Below are 21,150 nucleotides of genomic sequence, written 5' to 3' on the forward strand. Positions count from 1 at the left end.
CACAATAAAACTCTCAGAACTCTCCAAGCTCACTCAAGGATAAGACTGTTGTGGACATGCAGATTGATGGGGGTTGGTTTGTTTATTTGGTGTGAAAAGATCTCTGTAAAAGGGTGGCTCAGATGCCATTAGTGCTGATATTTCACATTAAAACACACCAAACCTCCACCTCTGTTTTCATGTAAACCTGGGATTTCTGTCAGTTTATGTCCAAGTGGGATATAGTTTGTCTAATCTCATACTTGTTGTAATAAAATATTTTCTTTTTTTTAGTTAATTACTCAAGAGATCACGATCACCGTTAACTAAAGTGACTGATTATATACATACTATCTGGGTCAAGAAAATAAAACTAATTGCCATCAGGGTGTGACTCAGTATGACGTCAGTCAACATGTTCCAAAGAGGTCTATGGTTTCAGTCGCTATAGTTTCAGGTCTTCAATACAGCCATCATTTACATAATGGACATCACATCATGTAAATGATGGCCCAATTTACTGTAGTATAATAGATAATAAAAGAGGCTTTTAAGCATGGCATTGGTGCTTTTTACCAGCTTCATTCTTGCAGACAAATATGTAAATGGGACTTTGTGTTTGGTGTCCAGATGTCTGGGAAAAAAATGTGACACTGGAAAACCTCGGCGTATAGAAGCTTCAAAATGGGCGTCATAGTGGGTTGCAACGTGCCTTTCTTAGGGTTCAATTCCATCAATTTATCAGTCATCAACCATAACAAAGCAGTAATTAGTCACAAAGGTCTATGTACATCTGCGCCGACATTAATGTAAAAACACATACTGTACATCACTAGCAGTGACATGGTCTACTGCTTGGAGGTCTATTAAATATGATATGTAGATATGTAAATGATTGATCAGGCTAATCATTTTCAAGGTCAGGCAGTCAGGCACTTTATATAAATATAGCCTGTGTCAAAACAGACTACTTCCCCCGGAGCCTTAATGTCTGTTTTTCACAGCTCCATGTGCCGTGTGAGTCAAGAAAAACATTTAATATATGCAGACATTACTGACAGTATACTGACATTACTGTCCTCGCATATAGGGAATCAGATGAAAAAATATCACATGTGGGGCAATAGATGAAGAACTAAAAAAAAAAACCCACAGAACTGGGTGCCAGGAAACAGATGCTGATAAATGCCTCAGATTAAGTCCAAGGTTGTCATCAGCTAGACTCTGAATCTAGTGCTCGATCCATCCGTCCTATCCTCATGCCTCTGCCGCCATGGTGTGTCATCTTCATATTATGTCTGTCATGCAGCAGCGAGGTGTCAGAGTGCAGGGATGAAATATTCATTTTGAATAACCGGAGCTTCGCTTAAGCTGGGAATGATACTGCTAAAGTAAGAGAGATTTGCGGTATATTGATTCAAGCTTGATTGGGGCCCCACATGTTCAAGTTTACACTTTGAATGGAACTTTTGAAACAGTTCCCACTGATAAAATAAAAGCCTAGACTGAAGAGTGCCCATCTGAGTTCAGTGGAAATATTCCTTATTATTTAAGCTGCTATGTTTTTTAGGGGGTTTTCTCTTTGGGGAGCAAAAAAATAATAATAATCATAAGAGTCTGAAAAGCGAGACCCCTTTTGGCAAAATTTGCCATTGTGTCAACTAAAAAACCCCAGTCATCAATGGCGTCGGAATTGAAGGAAAGTGGAGACAAAAAGAGTCAAAGAGTATTTCACATAAGCCAAATCTGCCTAATATAAGTTACATAAATCAACTCACAAAAAGAAACTACTTCGACTTCTACAGCTACTAAATCAAATCAAATCCTTTTTTTTTTGTATAGTGCCAAATCATAGTGAGGCAGGAACCTTATCACATTATAGAGAGGAGATGAAAAACACTTGAGCAAACACTTGGCATCAGAGGAGAGAAAAAAAAAAACCTTTTCACAGGAAGAAATCTCTGGCAGAACCAGAATCAAAGATGTGCTGCGATCTGCCTCGGATTGTTGTGGTAAACTATTATAGACTACTATAAACTACTATAGTATAATACAAGGAATTAATATTAAAGAGCTCAAAGAGCTCGTCATATTAAACACATTTCTCCCATAATTTGTTGAGATGAGCTCATCTTAAGTGCTTATAGATATGAACTGATGCTGTTTACTTCACAATAAAAAGAAAATAAATCTATTAACGTCAAACCCATACAGACATAAATCTAAAATTAAGTCAACAATAATGTAATTAAATGCCAAACAAGCTGTAATGTAATGTTGAGTGTAATACATTTGATAATTACAACCAAATGTCTAGTTTGACACCTCTGATCTGGATGGTACAACTCCTGAGCACTCACTGTATTCTGCTCACTTTTTTAGAACAGAGAACAAAGATGCAGAGGAGGACAGAGACTCACCGCAGCAGCCAGTGTGTGCACGCTGAACAGAGAGACTTTTAATTGAAGAGCCTGAAATAGTGACTCTCTATTAAGGCTGAAGATGCTCCCTGCATCAGCAGCCAATCAGGAGCGACAATTTTCTGAGTTTGCTCTCAGTGCACTCTCAAGATAGCAGAGCAAGTGAAAAAAAAAGAAAAAGAGAGAGCCGCAATTATCAAATAGCTCAAAGATGCTGTATATGTGTGTGTGTGTGTGTGTGTTGTGCCAGTTTAGAGCTGACACAGGTTGTGTAACTTCACACCAAATTAGTGGTCAAAGAAGTATTGCTCTCCTCCAACAGCATTATTACAGTGTTGTAATGTTTTAAAGTAATTAGCCGAGAGTTGAACCTGATGACACTTCTCATTAGTGCCCGAGTGGATTGACCTTTATTTCCGACAGCAGGCGCAGCCACAGTAGATGTGCTTGTTTGTCCATTATAGTCCTTTGTATTATGCATCTTTAAAGTGACATAATGTGAAATTTTTTCAACCTTCAAATAATGTCTCTGAGATCATGTTGATGGTTCATCAACTCGTAACCAGGTGAATGTCACCTCTGTCAAAGCCTGAGCGGGTCTGCATCACCTGTGTTGCAGCACGATGGACCTTCATCCATTCTACTGACTGTGAGCATACAGGGGGCAAAAGGTGAGATAAGGTTATTTTTTATCTCTAAAATATTGAGAAATAAAACAATGTAATCATAGGTGACTGTACCACGTTATTACCTCAACATGTATTTTACGACAGTGGCGTTTACCAGCAGTTAACTTTGACTTGAGTTGTGTGAGCATTGCACTCTGCTGACAGATATTGTGTATTACAGGAGGGAGCTCCAGTCTGAGGCAGTTAACTTACATGTTCTGGTCTACAGCGCAGGGAAAACCACATCCATCTGATCTCATGGCACATGGCATCTGGCAGCTCTATGCTTCCCAGCTGTCGACAACAACAACAACAACCAAAACAACAATAACAACAGTGTTGTATCCCCCCCCTACAGAGTTACATGACCAGGGGGAACTTTGCCTGCTACTAAGACCTAGGAGGTACAGGAAGTCTGCCTCTAAAATGACAGAAAAAGACAGGCTATATGTGAGCGTTACACCCCCCCAACTGCTCCTGTTTTGAGAGCGATCAGCAGTCTTAGTGTGACGCTCGCTATGAAATGAACTCCTCGAGCGTCTGTAAAGCCTTTTTCATTTCTGACACTTCTTCCAAAAAGCCCTGTCTGTGCCTCACTGTGGCTCTACAGACTCATACAGTTACAAGGCCACCAGATGGCAGTCTATTATACAGTAATCTCATAAATCCAGCAATCAATGGAGGTGATTCTTTTGCTGGAATATTTGGTAATGATATATACATCATTGGTGGATAATATATGTGGTGATATTTATAAATAAGGTATTTTGTCTATCCGACAAGATAGTTGTAAGATAAAATGACAGCCCCTGGATAAATACTGTAATTTTGTTTTATTTATCTATTTTATTTATCTATTGCTTATGTATAACAGTGAATACTGAATTTCTTTACCAGGTGTATTGATTAATAAGTATAGCAAAAGTCTTAAATGTATCAAATATTCATGATGGGACAAAGGAATGTGAATAGCATCATCAAAAATAAACAAGACCTGAACAAACAAAACAAGTACAAATACCATTATTTGTACATGAAATGATACTTCAGTTAACACTATATTCCATTAGATTGTAATTTGGTGTCTGTATACATATTGTACATATTTTTGCTAAGTTAAGTCCTTCATTCAGTAGAGATACAGTGAAGTGCACTTTATCTATTCTCCTTGTGGTTTAAATCCATCTATCATCACAACAAAAAAATACAGGTAGCATAAAATACTCTTGAACTGAATTTTGTCCACTAAAGAAAAGAAGGTGAAACGTGCACATTTGTTAGACTGGCTGAAAGTGGGAGACTCAAGAAATACTTAACAAAGAAACCCTACTAAAATCCAAGAGGCGGGACGAGACTGTCCCCGCCCCGTTTCTCAACTCTCGCTTCTCATTGGTCAGAGCACTAGGCTTTTCTTTGCTATTGGCTGCCTCAGCTGTCAGTTAGAGCAGAGCTTAGCAGCCCAGTGTTCCGCTGCGTCGGAATCAGAGGGGACGCAAATCCAGCCAAAGAAATCTTCTCACGGGATAAAAGTTCATGCTGGAGTTTCCACGGACCCCACAGTCCCACATGAAGGTAAGGAGAACAACAACAAAAAAAATCGTTTTCCGTGGGCTGTGTGAAGTTAGAGTCCATCAATGTCTGCGTCTCACCGTGTCTTAGACACTAGTGAAGAAGAAGAAAAAAAGTTGTTAGCGTAAGTAGTCACGGCTACAGGCCGAACAATCTGTACACTTCAGATGACAGACATGGATAAGTGTTTTGGGTTTAGTTTATACGAAAACACTTAAACAATAATTATTGTACAGATTAGAAGAAGCGTCACAGTGACATGTGATCTCATTCAGTCGGACGCTGAAGACCGTTTGATGCATAGTGAATTCCCCACTTACGTTATAACGGGGTGAACGCTTCTTATAATTTAAATATCCCTAAACATGTTTCCAAGACAGCGAGTCTGTATGAAAACCATTAGTCTGGAACCAGAGTGAGTAAAACAAGTGGCTTACACTGAAACTGGGTTGACTAACAAATCCAATTGAGATTCTGCTCAGACATCCTGGTCACTGAACAAGGAAACTTCACACAACGTCCCTCAGCTGACCACACAGTTTAAAGCTGTAGTGCGTAACTTTTAAATATAATGAAACCGTTGGCTACTTTCAAACCACTGTCATGTTAGTTCACACAGTAATGATTAAGCCTCCATCTCAAGCACTTTTCAAGAGTTTTGAAAACATTCCGCGGCTGCACAAAGAGCAGGGTGACCAGATCCCAACAAACTAAATAGAACTTATGTGGGACACCCATCATCAATGGTGATAGGTAGCCTAAAATGATGAGAGATTGTTTTTTTTTCTTTTCTTTTCTCATCTTGATGACAACTCAACTACACTACACTATATTTGTACAGCACATCTATGTGCACCATGTTTTCTATCACACATCTTACCCATTCACACACTGCTGGGTAAAAGCCCTGTGATTTTTCCCGACAGCTGTGTGGAGCTAGTGGAGCCAGGAATTAAACCCACAACCTTCCAGTTAAAACATAACAAGGTATACCACTGATCCACCATTGCTGTCTATTTAACTGTCTAAATAAACACAGGATAGACTGTATGTATGAAGCATACTGCTGATGCTTAATAAAGGCTGTGGCTTATAAAATATAGAACCAGTGCAGGGTACATTTTTCAGCGCTTTCCTATGCTTTTGATTCTTTACAAGTGTAACATAATATATAAGAAATATTAATGACATAACTCTGTTTTCCAAACAGAGGCAGGTGCAATAACATCTGCTACTATGGCAGCAGGATTTGTACAACCACATGACATTTCCTTCAACCTCTGAGTCTGGAAAATGACGCTAGCTTACGTCCAGGGTCTGTTGATCTGCAATGTGATAAACACTAGGTAATACAGCAGCTGTTGCCTTGTCTGCCTCCTCACAGCCTTTGGGTTTCAGTAGTAATGTGTTCATAGATCCTCACATCTCTTTTTGAGCATGTACAATAGAGAAAAAACAACTCAGATAATCTCCTTCAGCTGGCTTCAACCTTTTGTAAGTAGTTTCCATTGTTTTGTTGTAGCTGCATCTCCTTTTCTTTCCATTAAGTTTTTTGCGACTGACTTGAACTTCCCCCCTGGACAATGAGAGGAAGGTTGAACACCATGTGTTTGACAGGTTGGTTGACATCAGTCCAGCAGGTCCACAGGGACAGCTTCCCTGCTTTCTTCACAGTCATTGGGTCAGATGTATACTTTTAGAAAAGTGTCAGTCCAGTGCCACTTACAATGCACTGCATCATCTCCATATGCAGGATGTGGGACAGGACATAAAACTGCCACCCTAACACATTCAATGCCATGACCGATGGAGGCATGGCTGAAGCACAACAGCTACGTAGCATAGCGCTAAAAAGGAAGACAGCTGCATTTGTTTGGACTAAATTGCCAAAAAGGACCCTCAAAAAGTTTCTACATGGATTCTAGAGCTACAAATAAACCTGTGTGCTCAGTAGATCTTCACAATTCTATTTTAATCACAATCATGAGTTTTGGCATCTCATAAAAAGGATTGTCCGATATTGACCACCTGCCTGCATGTTCAATCACAGCTGCTGCTGTTCCTGCACCAAGCAGATTTCTGGATGCAGTCTTGACCAGTAATGTCATGATAAAAGATAGACATACAACACATAACCTAAATGTCTTGTGCAGTCGACCTCGCTCTATGGAGATAGAAGTGGAACGCCATGATGCTGCAGTGCTTTTGTTATTACTCAGAGGTCCACTGGGAGCAATGGAGGTTCCATACTGCAGCTTATATAGATGGTGTAGAAGCCATTTTATTGTTGGCATGTCACACTTTTGTTTACAACTATTTTGCAATATTATTTTAATGGCAATTTTTAAACTCCTTTTCAATTTAAATTTCCAGTGACACAGGCTGGAGTAGTGATCTCACGCAAGGGCGAGAGAACACTCTTGTGGCTGAAGAGAAAAGAGCTGGTACATTTAATCAGTTAATTTACATCAACTAAGGAAATTAACTTAAAATAAAGTATTGTGGGTGTATTATTGATAAATCAATCTAAGTGGGGGGAAAAAATAGACTTTTGCCATTACAGTTGGTGATGGTGTATGGAGGATTCACACGGTCTGGTACGAAAATGTCCATGCATTAAAAGTGTGTCGCTGCCTCTGAGACATGGTGAGTGAAGTCATGCGAAAGGTATACTTGGAATAATTATTCAGTTATAAATTAGATCCTAATCCAAGATTCTCTGAATATTAATTTTAATGTGATTCAACATGGGAATATAATTAGTCAAGTCAGTATATCCTTTGAACCTGTTCTATTTAAATAGATAAATAATAATAACAACAACAACAACAACAACAACAATAATAATAAATAACCCTAACCCAAATTATTTTGCAGTAATTATTATTGTTTTATTGCCCAGTTATACTATACATCCATCTATTCTGTCCAAGCACACGGCTGACCAGGCTTAAAACAAACATGCTTAAAAAGGTATAAGGACACAGGGCATTTGACCCGAGTTAAAGCCGTAAGAATGTGTGGGAAAATGTGTATTTCCCATGCTGTTGCTCCATGTTTGTATACCCTCATGATTACCAACTCTAACCAAGGGGGATTACCTGAAATAATATTAGAATGGAGAGGATCTACACAATCCTGATGTTGTGTCAGACACATCTCATAACACAACACACACACTCTTCTCACAGTCATTACAGTGGCCTGTGAAATTAGTGAGCAAGTCTGTAAAACCAAAACCAAAGGGAGGTGTGTGTATGTTGTAGTTTAATTAGCATTTTACAAGCCACGAACGTGGTTAAGCCGTAAACCATGAGTGCTGGTGAAGGCACAGCTAAAACATTGTGTCCTTTCTTTGTGAGAGCATGATGTTCCGGGGATTAGGCTGTCGATGCAGCTCAGTGAGGTCACCGGAGCCCATTCCTCTGCATACTGTTCTTTGTGTTTATTTTCAGACTTCTGTTCTCACTAAAGGGTACATTTCTAGCATCAAATCCTCAGCCAGTGTGCTGTTCATCTATCCCTCACACATGTCACACGTGACGACTATCATCTGAAAAGGATGCTTAGAAAGAAAACATTAACCGCTTTGATCACATTTCAAAGGAGGGCCTGCATACGTTCGCTCGGCTGGAGTGCGGTATAGATGTTTGAGGTGTGGGCACCGCGGGGCTTGTCAGCGGTACCAACACAGCTGTGAGATTAGAGTGCAGAATCACTACAAAGAGACCACATAACATCCCCAACATGGAGCGACTGTCACGCAGGATTTATGGAATGTACATATATGGAGGGGAAAACAAAACTAAGGGATAGTACATTTAACATTTGAAAGTTAGTGGGCTCTTAAGTGTTTGATGTGTGATGTGATGCAACTTTGATTAAAGATGCTGCTCAGTTGTGCAGCGCTTAAACTATTCTGTGTGGTATTCAGTGTAACTGTGAAATCAATTCAAAGATTGTTTGTGTGGTTTCTGTGCACTGTTCCTACTCTGCAAAATAAATCCTTCCCTAGATAGAAACCATATGATCCAAGCCACTGATTTATGAGACTTTTTCCTCAAGAAGCTGTGCAATTATTGTGTTGAATAAATCAAGGAAGGTTTATTATTTTCATGAAGAGTAATGCTGTTTAAACTGCTGTCATAATTAAAAAAAAAAAAATAAAAAATCTCAAATCAGTTTCTTTTTCTCACATCTTCTGTCCTCGCAGTCCAAGCTGAACATGGAGAGTTTGACCAAGTCAGAGTTGCTGATGCTTTTCAGCATCCTGGAGGGAGAGCTGGAGGCCCGGGACCTGGTCATTGATGCCCTAAAGGTATTTATTGACTGAAGCTGGACACAATTTCAATGTTTGACGAAGACTGTGAAAACAGCAACTCCAGTCAAGTTTATAGTGTGGATGGAGAGATTCTTATGTTGGTCACTGTTGACAGATTTGATGTAGTCTCTCAATTTACTTATTGATTATCTCTTTCTCTCTCTCGGTCTCACTTGTGCACTACGTTAAATTAATAGTATTTTTTTTGTGTGTGACTTAATTGATTGGTTAAAAAGTCAGGGATGTTTCTGTTGATTTGAGGTTGCCTTCAGTTGCCAATAGGCCAAGGAAATGCAGTTTAATGTTCACCTCCACAGTTTGAGAGGTTTCTGTTGGGTTTTGAAAACCTGCTTAACCTTGCTGTTAGAGGTAGGTCAAAATATTGATTTGGTTATATATCGTCGTCCCTCCTCGTGCAATACGATAATCAATACGCCAAATATCGATGTTTCACTTAACAAATTACTGCACTGCCAGTTTCACTCGCCGGGCATCGCTACTTCATGTCTCCCCATCCACGTTCAATACATGTGAATAAAAAATCTTTTCACGGACACGTTGTTCTTCAGTTTGACAGATATTGTGGTGTATCTCTATATGATTGTTTTGCAATATATTGATGATCACAGAATCGTTGTATCGTGATATTATTGGTATCGTGGACGTGGACCATGTATCGCGTATCGTATCATGAGGTACCCTGTGATTCTCACCCCCAGGATATATATAGAGCGGTGGGTTGTATTTTTAGTGTTGTAAAAGTACAGAAGCAACTGGCAACATAATGAGGAAGTTAACACAATTAAGCTGACGACAGTTAAGATAGTTGTCCGCTTGGTTGTATTCATTCCTTGTAAAACAAAAAAAATATACATAATATAGTACCTGTGCCTTTGGAACACAGTAAGTCTTTTATGACATTGTCATTGTCTCATAACAACAAATGTAATTTTTTGCATGAGCAGAAATAAGAGAAAGAGAGAGAGAGAGAGAGAGAGACTTCTTCCAATTATAGGATGCCTTACTTTGGGCAGGATTAACGCTGCATTTCAATTAAAGAATCGCCAGGGTATTTTCCAACACTGAGTCCTGCAGGCCTTTCAGTGACTGTTCCCACTGCCTTGAGGATGTTTTTTTAAGATAAGCAGTGAATAAGAAAACTCTGCTCTCACTTATAATACTTAGTCTTTTATAGCCTTTATGCTATTGGGTTGAAATTCACTCTCCTGGTGTAAAATGCACCATTGAAAGAGCAAACTAGAGCCGTCTAAGAGAGACTACTGATGAATGTCCGTGTGTTGTGTCTAGACCACATTCCTACATTACTCCTGGGATCTGGCCATCTAAGGCAAGAAGGATTGCAGCACGCTGGTTGCCTGGTGGCTCACTGTGAGCGAGAGTAGGAGTGAACAAATAAACACTGGCCTTAACTAGAGCTTGTGGGGAATGTGGCTGTGCTTCTTTCATGGCTTGAACAGGACAAACTGTTAACCCATTCAAGAACCAAGGGTTGAGTCAGTGCTGCAGTGTTAATGCTTTGCCGCGTTAAATGAGGGTATAACCACTGACCTGTAGGAAATTAACTGCGGAGAGCGGAGAGTGAAAACTGATCTCCTCCCTGTGGGACTCATACCTTTCTTCTGTAAAGGAATTAGTGATGGAGAATTTGTAGTCCTGCATTCACATAAAAGTAGATTGCTATCATTAAAACATAACCATATAATACTAATAACTAAAATCTCTATGGATAGTCGTAATGCATTTCAGGTTTTTCCCACTGCCCGCGGTCTTGACTGAAATATTTCAACAACAACAACCGAATGGTTTGTTATATTATATAGAGACATTAGCAGTCCTCTGAGGATCTTCTGACTCTCACCAACAGGTCAAAGCTATTATCAAGTGAAGCATCTCAACAGCTAATGGATAGGTTGACAGAAACATTTGTGCAGATATTTAAAGGACTCATACGCTGAATTCTACTGCCTTTGGAGATCCCCTAACGTTCCCCCTTTAGCACCAACGTGTGGTTCACATCTGTGGCTTGATGGGCAATGTGTACATTTGGATGGATTAGTCATAAAATGTAATGCAGGTATTTATGTCCTTCATTAGGCTGAATTGCAAGGATCTGCAAAACCCGGTTGCGCTGAGTTTATTGCTAATGAACAAACGGTTGGCGTGCTAAATTAAGAGGATGACTACGGTAAATCGATCTACTGAACACTAGCGCTTTGAATGTGAGCATGTCAGCAGACTGATGGTAGCATTTAAAATAATAGCACTGTTGTGTCTAAGTACAGCCTAACTGAGCTGCTGGCGTGTCCAACCATTTAACTGTTGGCCCCACAGTAATTAGAGAAGTGAGTCCAGTCATGTTGCTCGTGTCTGTCCTCAGTGACGTGTCACAGCTGTGTTTATCTTAACTACAGTTCGCCATGGCGATCACACCGTGTCACTGTGCCTTATATGATGAAGTGTACACTTCCGGTTACACATAAGAACTTGCAGGTCGTCACATGTTTTCCTCTTTGTTGGTGTTTTGAAAAAAATCTGACAATTAACAGTTATTCGATAAGTAAGGGATGTTACGTTAATGATGTGTTGTTGTTTTTTTCTTTCTTTCTTCTTTCTTTTTTCTATTGGAGGCATTTTAACTGCATTTTTCCCTCTTGTGACTCACTTGTGCAGCTGCTCACGCTGTGGCTTTTAAAAGGAAGTTAGTCTCTGGCAACGCTAATGTTTGGCACACAAAAATCTGCAGTGATCCAGTAGTCTCTGCTTTGGGAAGAAAATATACTGCATGCTTTTACTTAAAGTTCAAAGGAGAGTCGGATATGGAAATGAGCCTTTAATTAACTATGGAGTTCTCATGGTTTCACATGAGCGGAAATCTAAAACAAAATAAAAATAAATGCTTGTCTTTTTTGGTAATGGGGCAGCACCGAAACACAGAAAATAACTTTTTTAGCTACAAGATCCAAACACCGATTGTATTATCAGTTGCTGTTGCATTCACTGCATTTCACTCACAGACTACAATGAAAAAGGCTTTTTCAGACGTCTATGTCCTTTGTATACTGTCTGCAATCTGAAAAATCAGCTCGGAAAGATATATAGGTCTCTATAGGAAGTTCATATATTACTTTGTCCTAGAATTGTACAGATCTTGAAACTGACATAGTCCAGGCATGTGTCAACAAAGCTGATAAGCTGGACTGAAACCAGTGCAGCCAAAGCACGACGACTGATTCCCAAGCAAAAGCAAACCAGTTGCCAAGAACTGTAGCAAACAGACAGAAGAATGAATAATAGAAGTACTGTAGACTGTGATGCGTAACAGCAATGGGCCGCGTGTTCATGGGTATTGTACGCGTACGGCAAGCTCTAATGAATGCACTGCAGTGTTAAGTAGTAAGTAACATAAAAATGTGTTCCCTGTAATCCCTCGCTTCACTTTCTTCAGCCTCTTTGAAGCGGTGGAGTGATGCAGAGGAAAACAGCCTCTCTTTGTGTTGTAGACGAGAACATCTGACTGTGGACTGAGGCGCTGGGGAGGGAAAAGAGGGGCAGAGGCTGTTTATGAGTCAACTTTTTAAAATAACGTGGATGCTGTGCTTAATGGGAAGAAAATAGAACCCTGAAGGTTTAAGACCAATTTTCCAGTTATGGAAATATGTGAAGACTGAATAAATAAAGAAATAAAAAACAATTACCAGTCTTTCTAAAAATCTTAAAAAGCAAAAATAAACATCAACGGTTTTCAAATTCCCCCTCCTGCTTTTGCAAGCAACTACATCAGCGAGAATCAGGCTGACTGTGTCCATCAAGAAAATCATGACCTAAGTTCATTTATTTTCTCTTTTTGTAAAGTGACACATCCCTGTTGGGAAGAAGTGATGGGAACAGATTTCTCTTTGAAGACGAAATTACACAACTGCCTAAAAACGGCCAGTATAACTAAGTTATTCTATATTTAGTCAATTCAGTATGCAGTGTTCAGCGCAGGGCAAATATATGTTTGCTGACAAATGGCATTTCTTAAGTCAGTCAGAAGTGAAACCCATAAGAAAAGGACCAATATTCCAAATTCACAAGATATTCAGAATCACACAAAACTGTTGCCGAGATGCTGAGTGTTGGCATCTGTGTTTTCCTGTGTAAAACCTTCAGGTCGTTTGATCCGCCCTCAGTGGACTGGATCAGATAACGGCAGCAAAGTATCGCAGCTTTGCCACCCTGTCTTTCTACATCAGAGGAGATACAGAAACATCAAAAGGCCGTCTAGGTCATCCAAGCATGTATCCCCAAGTAAAGATGTTTTGTAGATTCATAGTGAGGCTTTTGAATACAAATGGATTGGCACAATGCTGATCAATCTTATATAGTTTATCGACTGAGCCGGCGAGGTGTAAGAAGCATGCAGCGTGAGTAAGGCACACAGCTTCATATAGCAGCACTATGGCTAAAAAAAAAACACCAAAAAAGTGTCTCAGACGCAGAATCTACTGCTACAACTGAACCCGGAAGTTCAGTGAGAGTTCATAATCGTATTTTTTATCCCAGTCACGATTTAAGCCTCTCACAAATGTGATCGTCTGATAATGTAAACGTGCGCTCCGCCAACAGTCGTCAAATGCTCCCTGAACAGCTTCCTGACTCTGCACCTCACAGATCTATGGTGAAAGACAGATGAGCGACACACAATTTACCAAAGCACCGTTTTGTCTCTCTGTCTCTCTCTGTCTCTCTCTGTCTCTCTCTCTCTGTGTCACTGGGGAGAGGCAGGGGAGAAACACAGTGTTGTGATAATTATTCAGAGGTCCACAGGGAGTGATAAGAAGTTCCGCCGCTCTGGAACTTAAATATTATCCGTGGCTCTGGCCTAAAGCAGCTAAAATACTATATTGTTAATCCTCATATAAAAGGAGGCCACAAAGGACTTGAGAGTGGGTGTAATTTTGGTTGCGAGTGATAATCATCAGTAGCGCCTTGATATTAATGTTATGAATGTGGATTTTTTTTGCAGCAGCAGTTCTCAATAATCTAGCAGCACTGTTCTAACTGAATGTAGGGCAATCAATGCACAGTGAGATTTACACCGTTGAAATCTGGATATAAATAGTGTTCAGATTAGACCAATGCATCCCTGGTTGATATAGTTGTAACCTAATATAGTGTGAATAATGTAAGTGTACCTTTGCAGTCGACTGTAAAAACGGTGAAGTGGCTAAAAATCGCTCCGTTGGTCCACCCACACTAAACTTCCGAACTTATCTTAGCGTCAGTCGTCAAGAGTTCTGTCCTCATGCTGCCACAGCCTCTAATCTCTTGATCCTCTTTTGTTGAAACCTCACTAAGTCAGGTTGCCAGGTCTGTTACAGTCCCCCCTCTATTATCTTTCTCTCTCCGCAGGCATGATGATGAGATGCTGAACCCTAAATGTCTTGCTTTCCATTATCCTTCCTTTCACAAGTTAAACAGAAGAGCGCTGCCTTGGCCAAGTCTGAGTCCAGAGCAGCTGTCCTGATAAACATAGACAGACACACCATCTGTCTTTTTTTACTTCTTCTTTTTTTTTTTTTTTAAATTAGAGACACGGCTCATGGTGTGTAAGTAGTTCACTAAAAGCATAACTACAGGAGATTATTGTTATCATTTCGTCTAAATTCAAAGTTCATGAACTGATAGAATGATAATGATTAGATTTGGCCCATCCATTGTATGTAGAAATACTGACCACGACTATGTACGACACACAGCGCTGTGCCTTGTTTGAAGTTTGTAGTCGTCTCTACTAAAAATTTGATTAATGACATTTTTCATCACTGGGAAGGAAGATGATTTGAATTTACTGAGGACAGGAACACAAAAAACTGTTTGTTGAAACAATCAGGGGAAGTTAGGGGGAAATATATGTTGGTATCATGAAAAGTATAAATTATTCGTTCTCATACATTTTTATTAGACCAAATTAGTTTGTCACTTTCTCTCATTGTAACTGTGGCCATTACTATTACTATTTTGTCTTATCCACTTTGCATCTATCTTACCTCCTGGTCTTGACCCTAAACCCTCCTTCTTTACCTTAAAGGGAAAGTCAGGAAACCTCCTGAGTCAGTACGCTTCATCCTCAGGGGAGCACGAGGTCTTCAGTAGTTGCCAGGCCTGGAACATGGCAAAAAATGAAAAACCAGTATTCAGTCATGGCTGGGAAAATCTGGAGAATCCAGAAAAGCGGTCACGTAATTATTACAAAAGATCCAAGGCTTTAAAAGTCTTACCCCACTCTTCTAATCTCTTTAGGCCCAACACAAAGAGCTGTTTATCCAGGAGCGCTACGGCAGGTACAACCTCAGCGACCCCTTCCTGGCATTGCAGAGAGACAACGATATTGTTGGAGGTCAGAACAAGGACCCGGGCTGTCTGCCCCCCGTCTCCAACCCACTGGTCATTCTCAAGCTGGTGGTGAGCCACTGCAGGAGGATGCAGGAGAAGATGTTGGCCCAGCTGGCTGCAGCTGAGAGCCGGCACAGAAGGGTGAGTCTGCGTGAGGAGGCAGATGGTTCCTTAAACATGGAAACACGGAAAATATAGGTTAATAAAGGAGTAAACATATGTGGAGGAGGCAATTAAACATGTACAATATTGGAATTTAAACACAAGCAGCATATAGTAGATTAAATAATCCCACCTCCATCAAAATCCCAGATCCAGTTAATCAGTGTGAATAAAAGATGTGTTTTTACACTGCAAGATGAGGCATTTGCTCTATTAAAACACATTTCACAAAACTGTAAGTAGAAAGTATGAAAATAAGTATGTGCCTTTTTGTTTTGCTAAGCTAATTTGCAGCAGCCTTTGCTTACAGTGTGGCCACTGGATAGCTACAAAGTAGCTGCTGCTAACCCTGGATCAACAAACAGACTAAACTTGAGCTGATTGATTCCTTTCTTCACTCTCTGTCACCCCCCTGTGTTTGTGTCAGGTCATTGCAGATCTGGAGGAGGAGAAGAGGAGACATGCCGAGGACACGGCCGAGGGAGACGATGTCACTTACATTCTGGAGAAGGAGAGGGAGCGCTTACAACAACAGGTGCCCTCTATACTGTAGTGACAGGGATTTCACTGCAAGCATTAAGTCTGCGCTGTGCTGTCTTAATCTCACGGTCTTCAGAACTTCCTCTGACTCTAACACTATTGTCTATTGTGGTTATTTTGTCTCTGTGCCTTTAGTTGGAGTTTGAGCGCAGCCAGGTCCGGCGGTTGGAAAAAGAACAGCGGCGAATTACTGAGCAGCTCGAAGAAGAACGGGCTCAGCACAAACAGCTGTCCTGTGCTCTGGCCAAAGAGTGCAAGTGGGCAAGTGCCAGAGCTCTAGAGGAAGGACATCGAGTGACTGAGCTGAGTCGTAAACTTGACAAGGTAATCTTTATTTCCCATACCTTTTTCCTTGATAGTGCCATTATCCTGCAAAGTTCTGTTTTAGTCAGGTTTTGCATTCTGTTATAAATAAAATCCACATGTTGTGCAGGAGAAGGAGGCTTGTCAGGCCCTGAAGAGGGAGCTGGAGGATGAGAGGAAGAGAGCACTGAGGATGGAGGCGAGAGTGGAGGAGCAGCTAGCCGAGTTTGACACAGAGCGAGAGCAATTCCGCTCACGTCTGAAGAAGGAGGAAGCGCATTGTTATCAGCTACAACAGCAGGTCTGACACTTTGAAATCTCCTTCACTTTGTTGCTCGTGCGTCAGATTATTTTCATATGATGTTCAAGAGGAAGTGAACTTGTAAGGCAAAGACAGATTTGCGCTTGAAACTGATCTTGCTCTTCTGGTTTTGATCAGGCTGAAGAGCTGAGGAGGAAACTGCAGGAGGTGAACATCATGGGAGATACAGCTCCAGCAGAGGTGGCAGTAAAGGAGTGGGCCGTTAAAGTGAGTCCAGGAAAGACATTAATAGATAATATAAAGGTTGTTGATATAGAGGAAGATGGACAAGATCAACCAACAGTCAACGGTCACCACTGTCAGACGGAGACCATTGGCCGCCATAGTCCAAACAACGCCCACTCAGAGAAGACTTGCCAACTGAATGGGATCGAAAACCCTCAAGTTAATGAGACCCAGATGTCGGTCTCCTCGTGCAACACTGCCCACTATAATTTCCCGTCTTCCTCCCCCTGCTCCTCACCTGTCCTTGCCAAAAGTCCGCCAGTAAACCAAAGTCCTGGGGGCTACCAGTCTCCATACCAGGTCGGGATCAACCAGCGCTTCCACGCTGCTCGTCATAAGTTCCAGGGTACGACTGAGCCAGAACCACAGTCCCAGGCCACACAGCCTGCTCCTCCTCAATCTCCAACAGAACTCTCCCCTGTGACCAGTGCCTCCTCTCCAGAAGCCAGTCCAGCCAAGCAGATGGCCCGGAGCACCGTTACTCAGGTCCTGTCTCGCTTCACTAACGTCCAGCAGAGCGCCACACCGAAGCTCGTGGCGCCAAACAATTCGCCCTTCGGTACAGACTACCGCAGTCTGGCGGCGCCTTTGTCTCCCGTCGTCGGAAGAGCGGCAGTGGCACTTCAGCCGGGAATCAGGTCTCCCATCATTCCCAGGGCTGACAGGGGAAATCCTCCTCCCATCCCGCCGAAGAAGCCCGGTCTGGCACAGGCTCCTCCCTCCCCGGCTGCGGTGCCCAGGTCTGCGAGCCATTTCTCCGACAGCCCCCTCTCAGGCAGCTGTGGCCTCACCTCCAGTCAGGAGGGAGTCAAAGAACTGGACATGGTGGTTTCGTCTAACTAGTCGCTCAGCTGCTGCTCTGCTTGTGAATCAAATTCACGTCTCATAATCAAGACTGAGGTATTGTCTTATAGGATTTATATCTTGTGCTTATTTGAACAGAGGTCCTCGTAAATACTGTGACACTGTGTTCTGTATTTATTACATTATGTGTTAAGGCAATATTTTAGGTATTGATTATAGGACCGGTACTAACGAGCAGCTGCAACTGAAGGTTCATCAGCGTGCCAACATCCTGTATGCTGCATCCTGCTTAGCTCAGATTTACAAGTCTTTATTTTTCACCGTATGTATGCAAATATTATAATTAAAAAAAACAGTAGTTGTAAATGATCCTTGGACCAATGTGTGTCACATTTCATTGTACAGTTATATGTAAGTTTATTTTATAGTTTATTTTATTACTGCTCTAGTTTAATATGACTTTAAATCTAATCAGTGTTCCTGTCCACATTCTTCAATATTATGTCCATGTTAATTATGATGTTGATCATATAGACTCATATTATCGACAGTGGTTGATAGTATGTGTTTGAAATCCTTGCGGTTGATGACGTACAATGTCAAAGTAGAAGAGTGAGACAGGAAATTGCTGAATTTCAATGAATGTCTTCAACACGAGTTAAGTTCTGCTCATTTTAAGGCAAAACACAACAACTTAATTACACATCACGCAGAGTTGTGTTTCTTTATCAGACTCAAGAGTGCAGGTATTGACTAAACCGGATGTTATCGTCGTGTATGTTTCAGATGAGTGTGACGAGCTTGATCGTGCCGTTTCTAAGAAACCTTACAAAACACGGCAAACATCATATTTGTAGTCTCTTATCAGATCCAATTTAGTACTGTATATGCTCGACAGTGACATATTTAATAAATTGATCTCAGAAACAGTCATATATCCTTTGAGTTTTAGGAAGGATTTGTGCAATACATGTATATATAATACAATATTGTTGTGTAATATCATATCGAGACAACCATTGGTAAATACTGACGCCACCCAATAAAGTCGCATTGAATCAACTTGTGTTCTGTAAAATAGCTTCTTTTTTTTAAATGAAATCTGAAAGTTTTTAGCTGAGAAAATAAAATGATTTTATATATATATATATATATATGTATATACTGTATATACACAGGTTATACAGTGTTTATGTGTACAGCCACAGGTTGTCCTCTAGAGGTCAGTATTGAATGAGTTACCACACCAAGCAGAGGAGAGCCTACAGCAAATACACTCCTCAGATTAACATCATCTGCTATCATTTCTCTCCAGATTATATATATATATATGTACTAAATTTATCTTCATCAATGCAGACTAGTGAACAGTTGTCATAAATATAGCAGGGGGATTGTGTTCTAACATGAGTTCAGCTCCTGTTTGTAAAATGATTTAACGCAGAGTTTAAAAACAATCTTATCATTTTCTTCTTATAACAATATTAGCTAGTTATTCCATTTACATGGACGATGTTGCATTAAAATAACATACTATAAACTTTGTGTTTATGTTAGTATTTCTCTTATTTTGTGACCGCACAGATCCACTGGAAAAGAAGAGTCTTTTATATCGTGCTTCAAAGTTGCAAAGAAGTTACGAAACCTTTAATGGACTATTTGTTTTGTTCCCTGCGCTGCCTCAACCGTAAACATTGTTTTTTGTGGTATTTTGTTTTGAGTGATGCAACTCGCGATAAAGTTTGAGGTGCTGTTGAGATTGCAAAAGAAAACACTGGTGACAGCCTGTCAAATGTCTTCTGTGTGTATCATAATGTTTAGTTTGGTTTATTTAAACCAATTTTTTTATAGGAGGGATAGTATACAAAGTACGTCAATGTCAGTTTGAGAAAACATGCTTTGTACTACAGTACTGTAGTCCCTGGGCAGGTGAACAACCACATATTATACACATATACAGACTATAATAATGCTGAAGAGACTGATTTCTTTTCTTTTCACTTCTTGAGATAAAAACGTGAACATTTATACTTAAACTTTTAACTTAATCTATTAAGTTTACTTAAAAACTTAATCTATTCTTTCATAGCCTTGAAAGAGTTGGCTGACCGCAGCCGTGGCCTGTGTTCACGCTCTCAGTCAGCAGATACGTGCAGAGCATACCCTGACTCGACTTTCCGTCACACTAATCCCACCTGGTTGTTTGGGAAGGGTTGGCGGGGTAACGGCATGGGTCACCTCTCCTTTGCTCGGCTCACCTAATTAACATTCCAGTGTAGGACAGCAGGGCCGCATCCCAAATCCAGCACAGGCATGTCTGCTCGTCCAGCAAAGCCCTGTCTTTCTCAGCCTCCGTAAACACCGGCTCAGGTTGATGAGCTGCGAGGGGGGCGACGTGTCCTCACTGCGGTCACCGTATACTGTACTCTGAGATCAGGGACACACACTCACACAATTAACCTTATAAGTACTTTTCAGAATCAACAAAAAATCTTTGTTGTTTCATAAAATAAATGTTCACTATGGCACTTATGCTATTTTGACTTTGTCTGAATAGGCTTACTTTTAAATCTTGACTTGCATAATATGATGCCTTAAAGGTCCAGTTTGTAACTTTTAGGCAGGTTATTGGAAGAAATTGAAAGATTAACCTACAAAGTAATGAAAATACAATTTCATTTTCACAGTACAGTACCATCTTTTTCTGGTCTGTGAAGTCGATGTAGCTCATAATTAGACGTCACTAATTCTTACACAGCTATTGTTTGTCACGTTGGGTCTATTTTTCATAAAATAAGTCTTTTGTATCTCGTGAGTCGAGTGAGAATGAAATCGGTTGTTCTTGCAGTATATTCTTAGACTGGTATAGATGCAGTATGTCGGCTGCTGCCTCTGTAGGGTTGCGTGAGGTGGTCGTGATGAAACCCTATAAATAAATGAACTTGGATTGCTGCAGTCATATGTCCCTCCTGGATGGACCTGCTAAGTGCTGTCTGCACTAGTGCACAATGTAAGAATTACAGTATGGACACATGGTCTCATGGTTGCAGCACCACGCTGTGAGAAGGAGATGACAAGAGTGAGGTTGAGGAGGGAGCACATAACCTGTCACGAGTTAAGCCACAAATTTATGACCTGTTGCAAGAAAGAAAACACATGTCTCGTCTTCATCAGCGTCGCTAAACCTGAGCACTCGACTGCATGTGCTGCAGTTGGTAGTTGCGGAATCTCTTTTTGCTCTTTTACTTTTCTTCTCTCTTGTCCTGTTTTCTCTGTCCAAATTTAGCCCGGGCCATGAGATGGGCCTAGAATAGGAACCCGGGCCCCCACACTGAGCCTCTTAAAAAGCACAGCTGGAGCTGGCTCAGGGCGAGCGAGAGGGAGGGCCAGATGACAACGAGGACTATCACCACCATCACCTGCTCTCTGTACAGCAAT

The 21,150-nt window shown here is 40.8% G+C and overlaps 1 protein-coding gene across 1 annotated transcript; it reads left to right on the forward strand.

Moving 5' to 3' along the window:
• The first annotated feature begins 4,523 nt into the window (after positions 1–4,523).
• Positions 4,524–18,774, forward strand: LOC122768858 (CTTNBP2 N-terminal-like protein). The gene is made up of 7 exons (XM_044025151.1): positions 4,524–4,639; positions 8,850–8,954; positions 15,264–15,497; positions 15,946–16,053; positions 16,194–16,382; positions 16,492–16,662; positions 16,801–18,774. The coding sequence occupies exons 1-7, from the start codon at positions 4,601–4,603 to the stop codon at positions 17,749–17,751; spliced, it is 1,797 nt and encodes a 598-aa protein (XP_043881086.1). The 5' UTR covers positions 4,524–4,600; the 3' UTR covers positions 17,752–18,774.
• The last annotated feature ends 2,376 nt before the right edge of the window (positions 18,775–21,150 follow it).

This window comes from Solea senegalensis, linkage group LG4 (genome assembly GCF_019176455.1).
Source record: "Solea senegalensis isolate Sse05_10M linkage group LG4, IFAPA_SoseM_1, whole genome shotgun sequence".
Taxonomy (NCBI): Eukaryota; Metazoa; Chordata; class Actinopteri; order Pleuronectiformes; family Soleidae; genus Solea; species Solea senegalensis.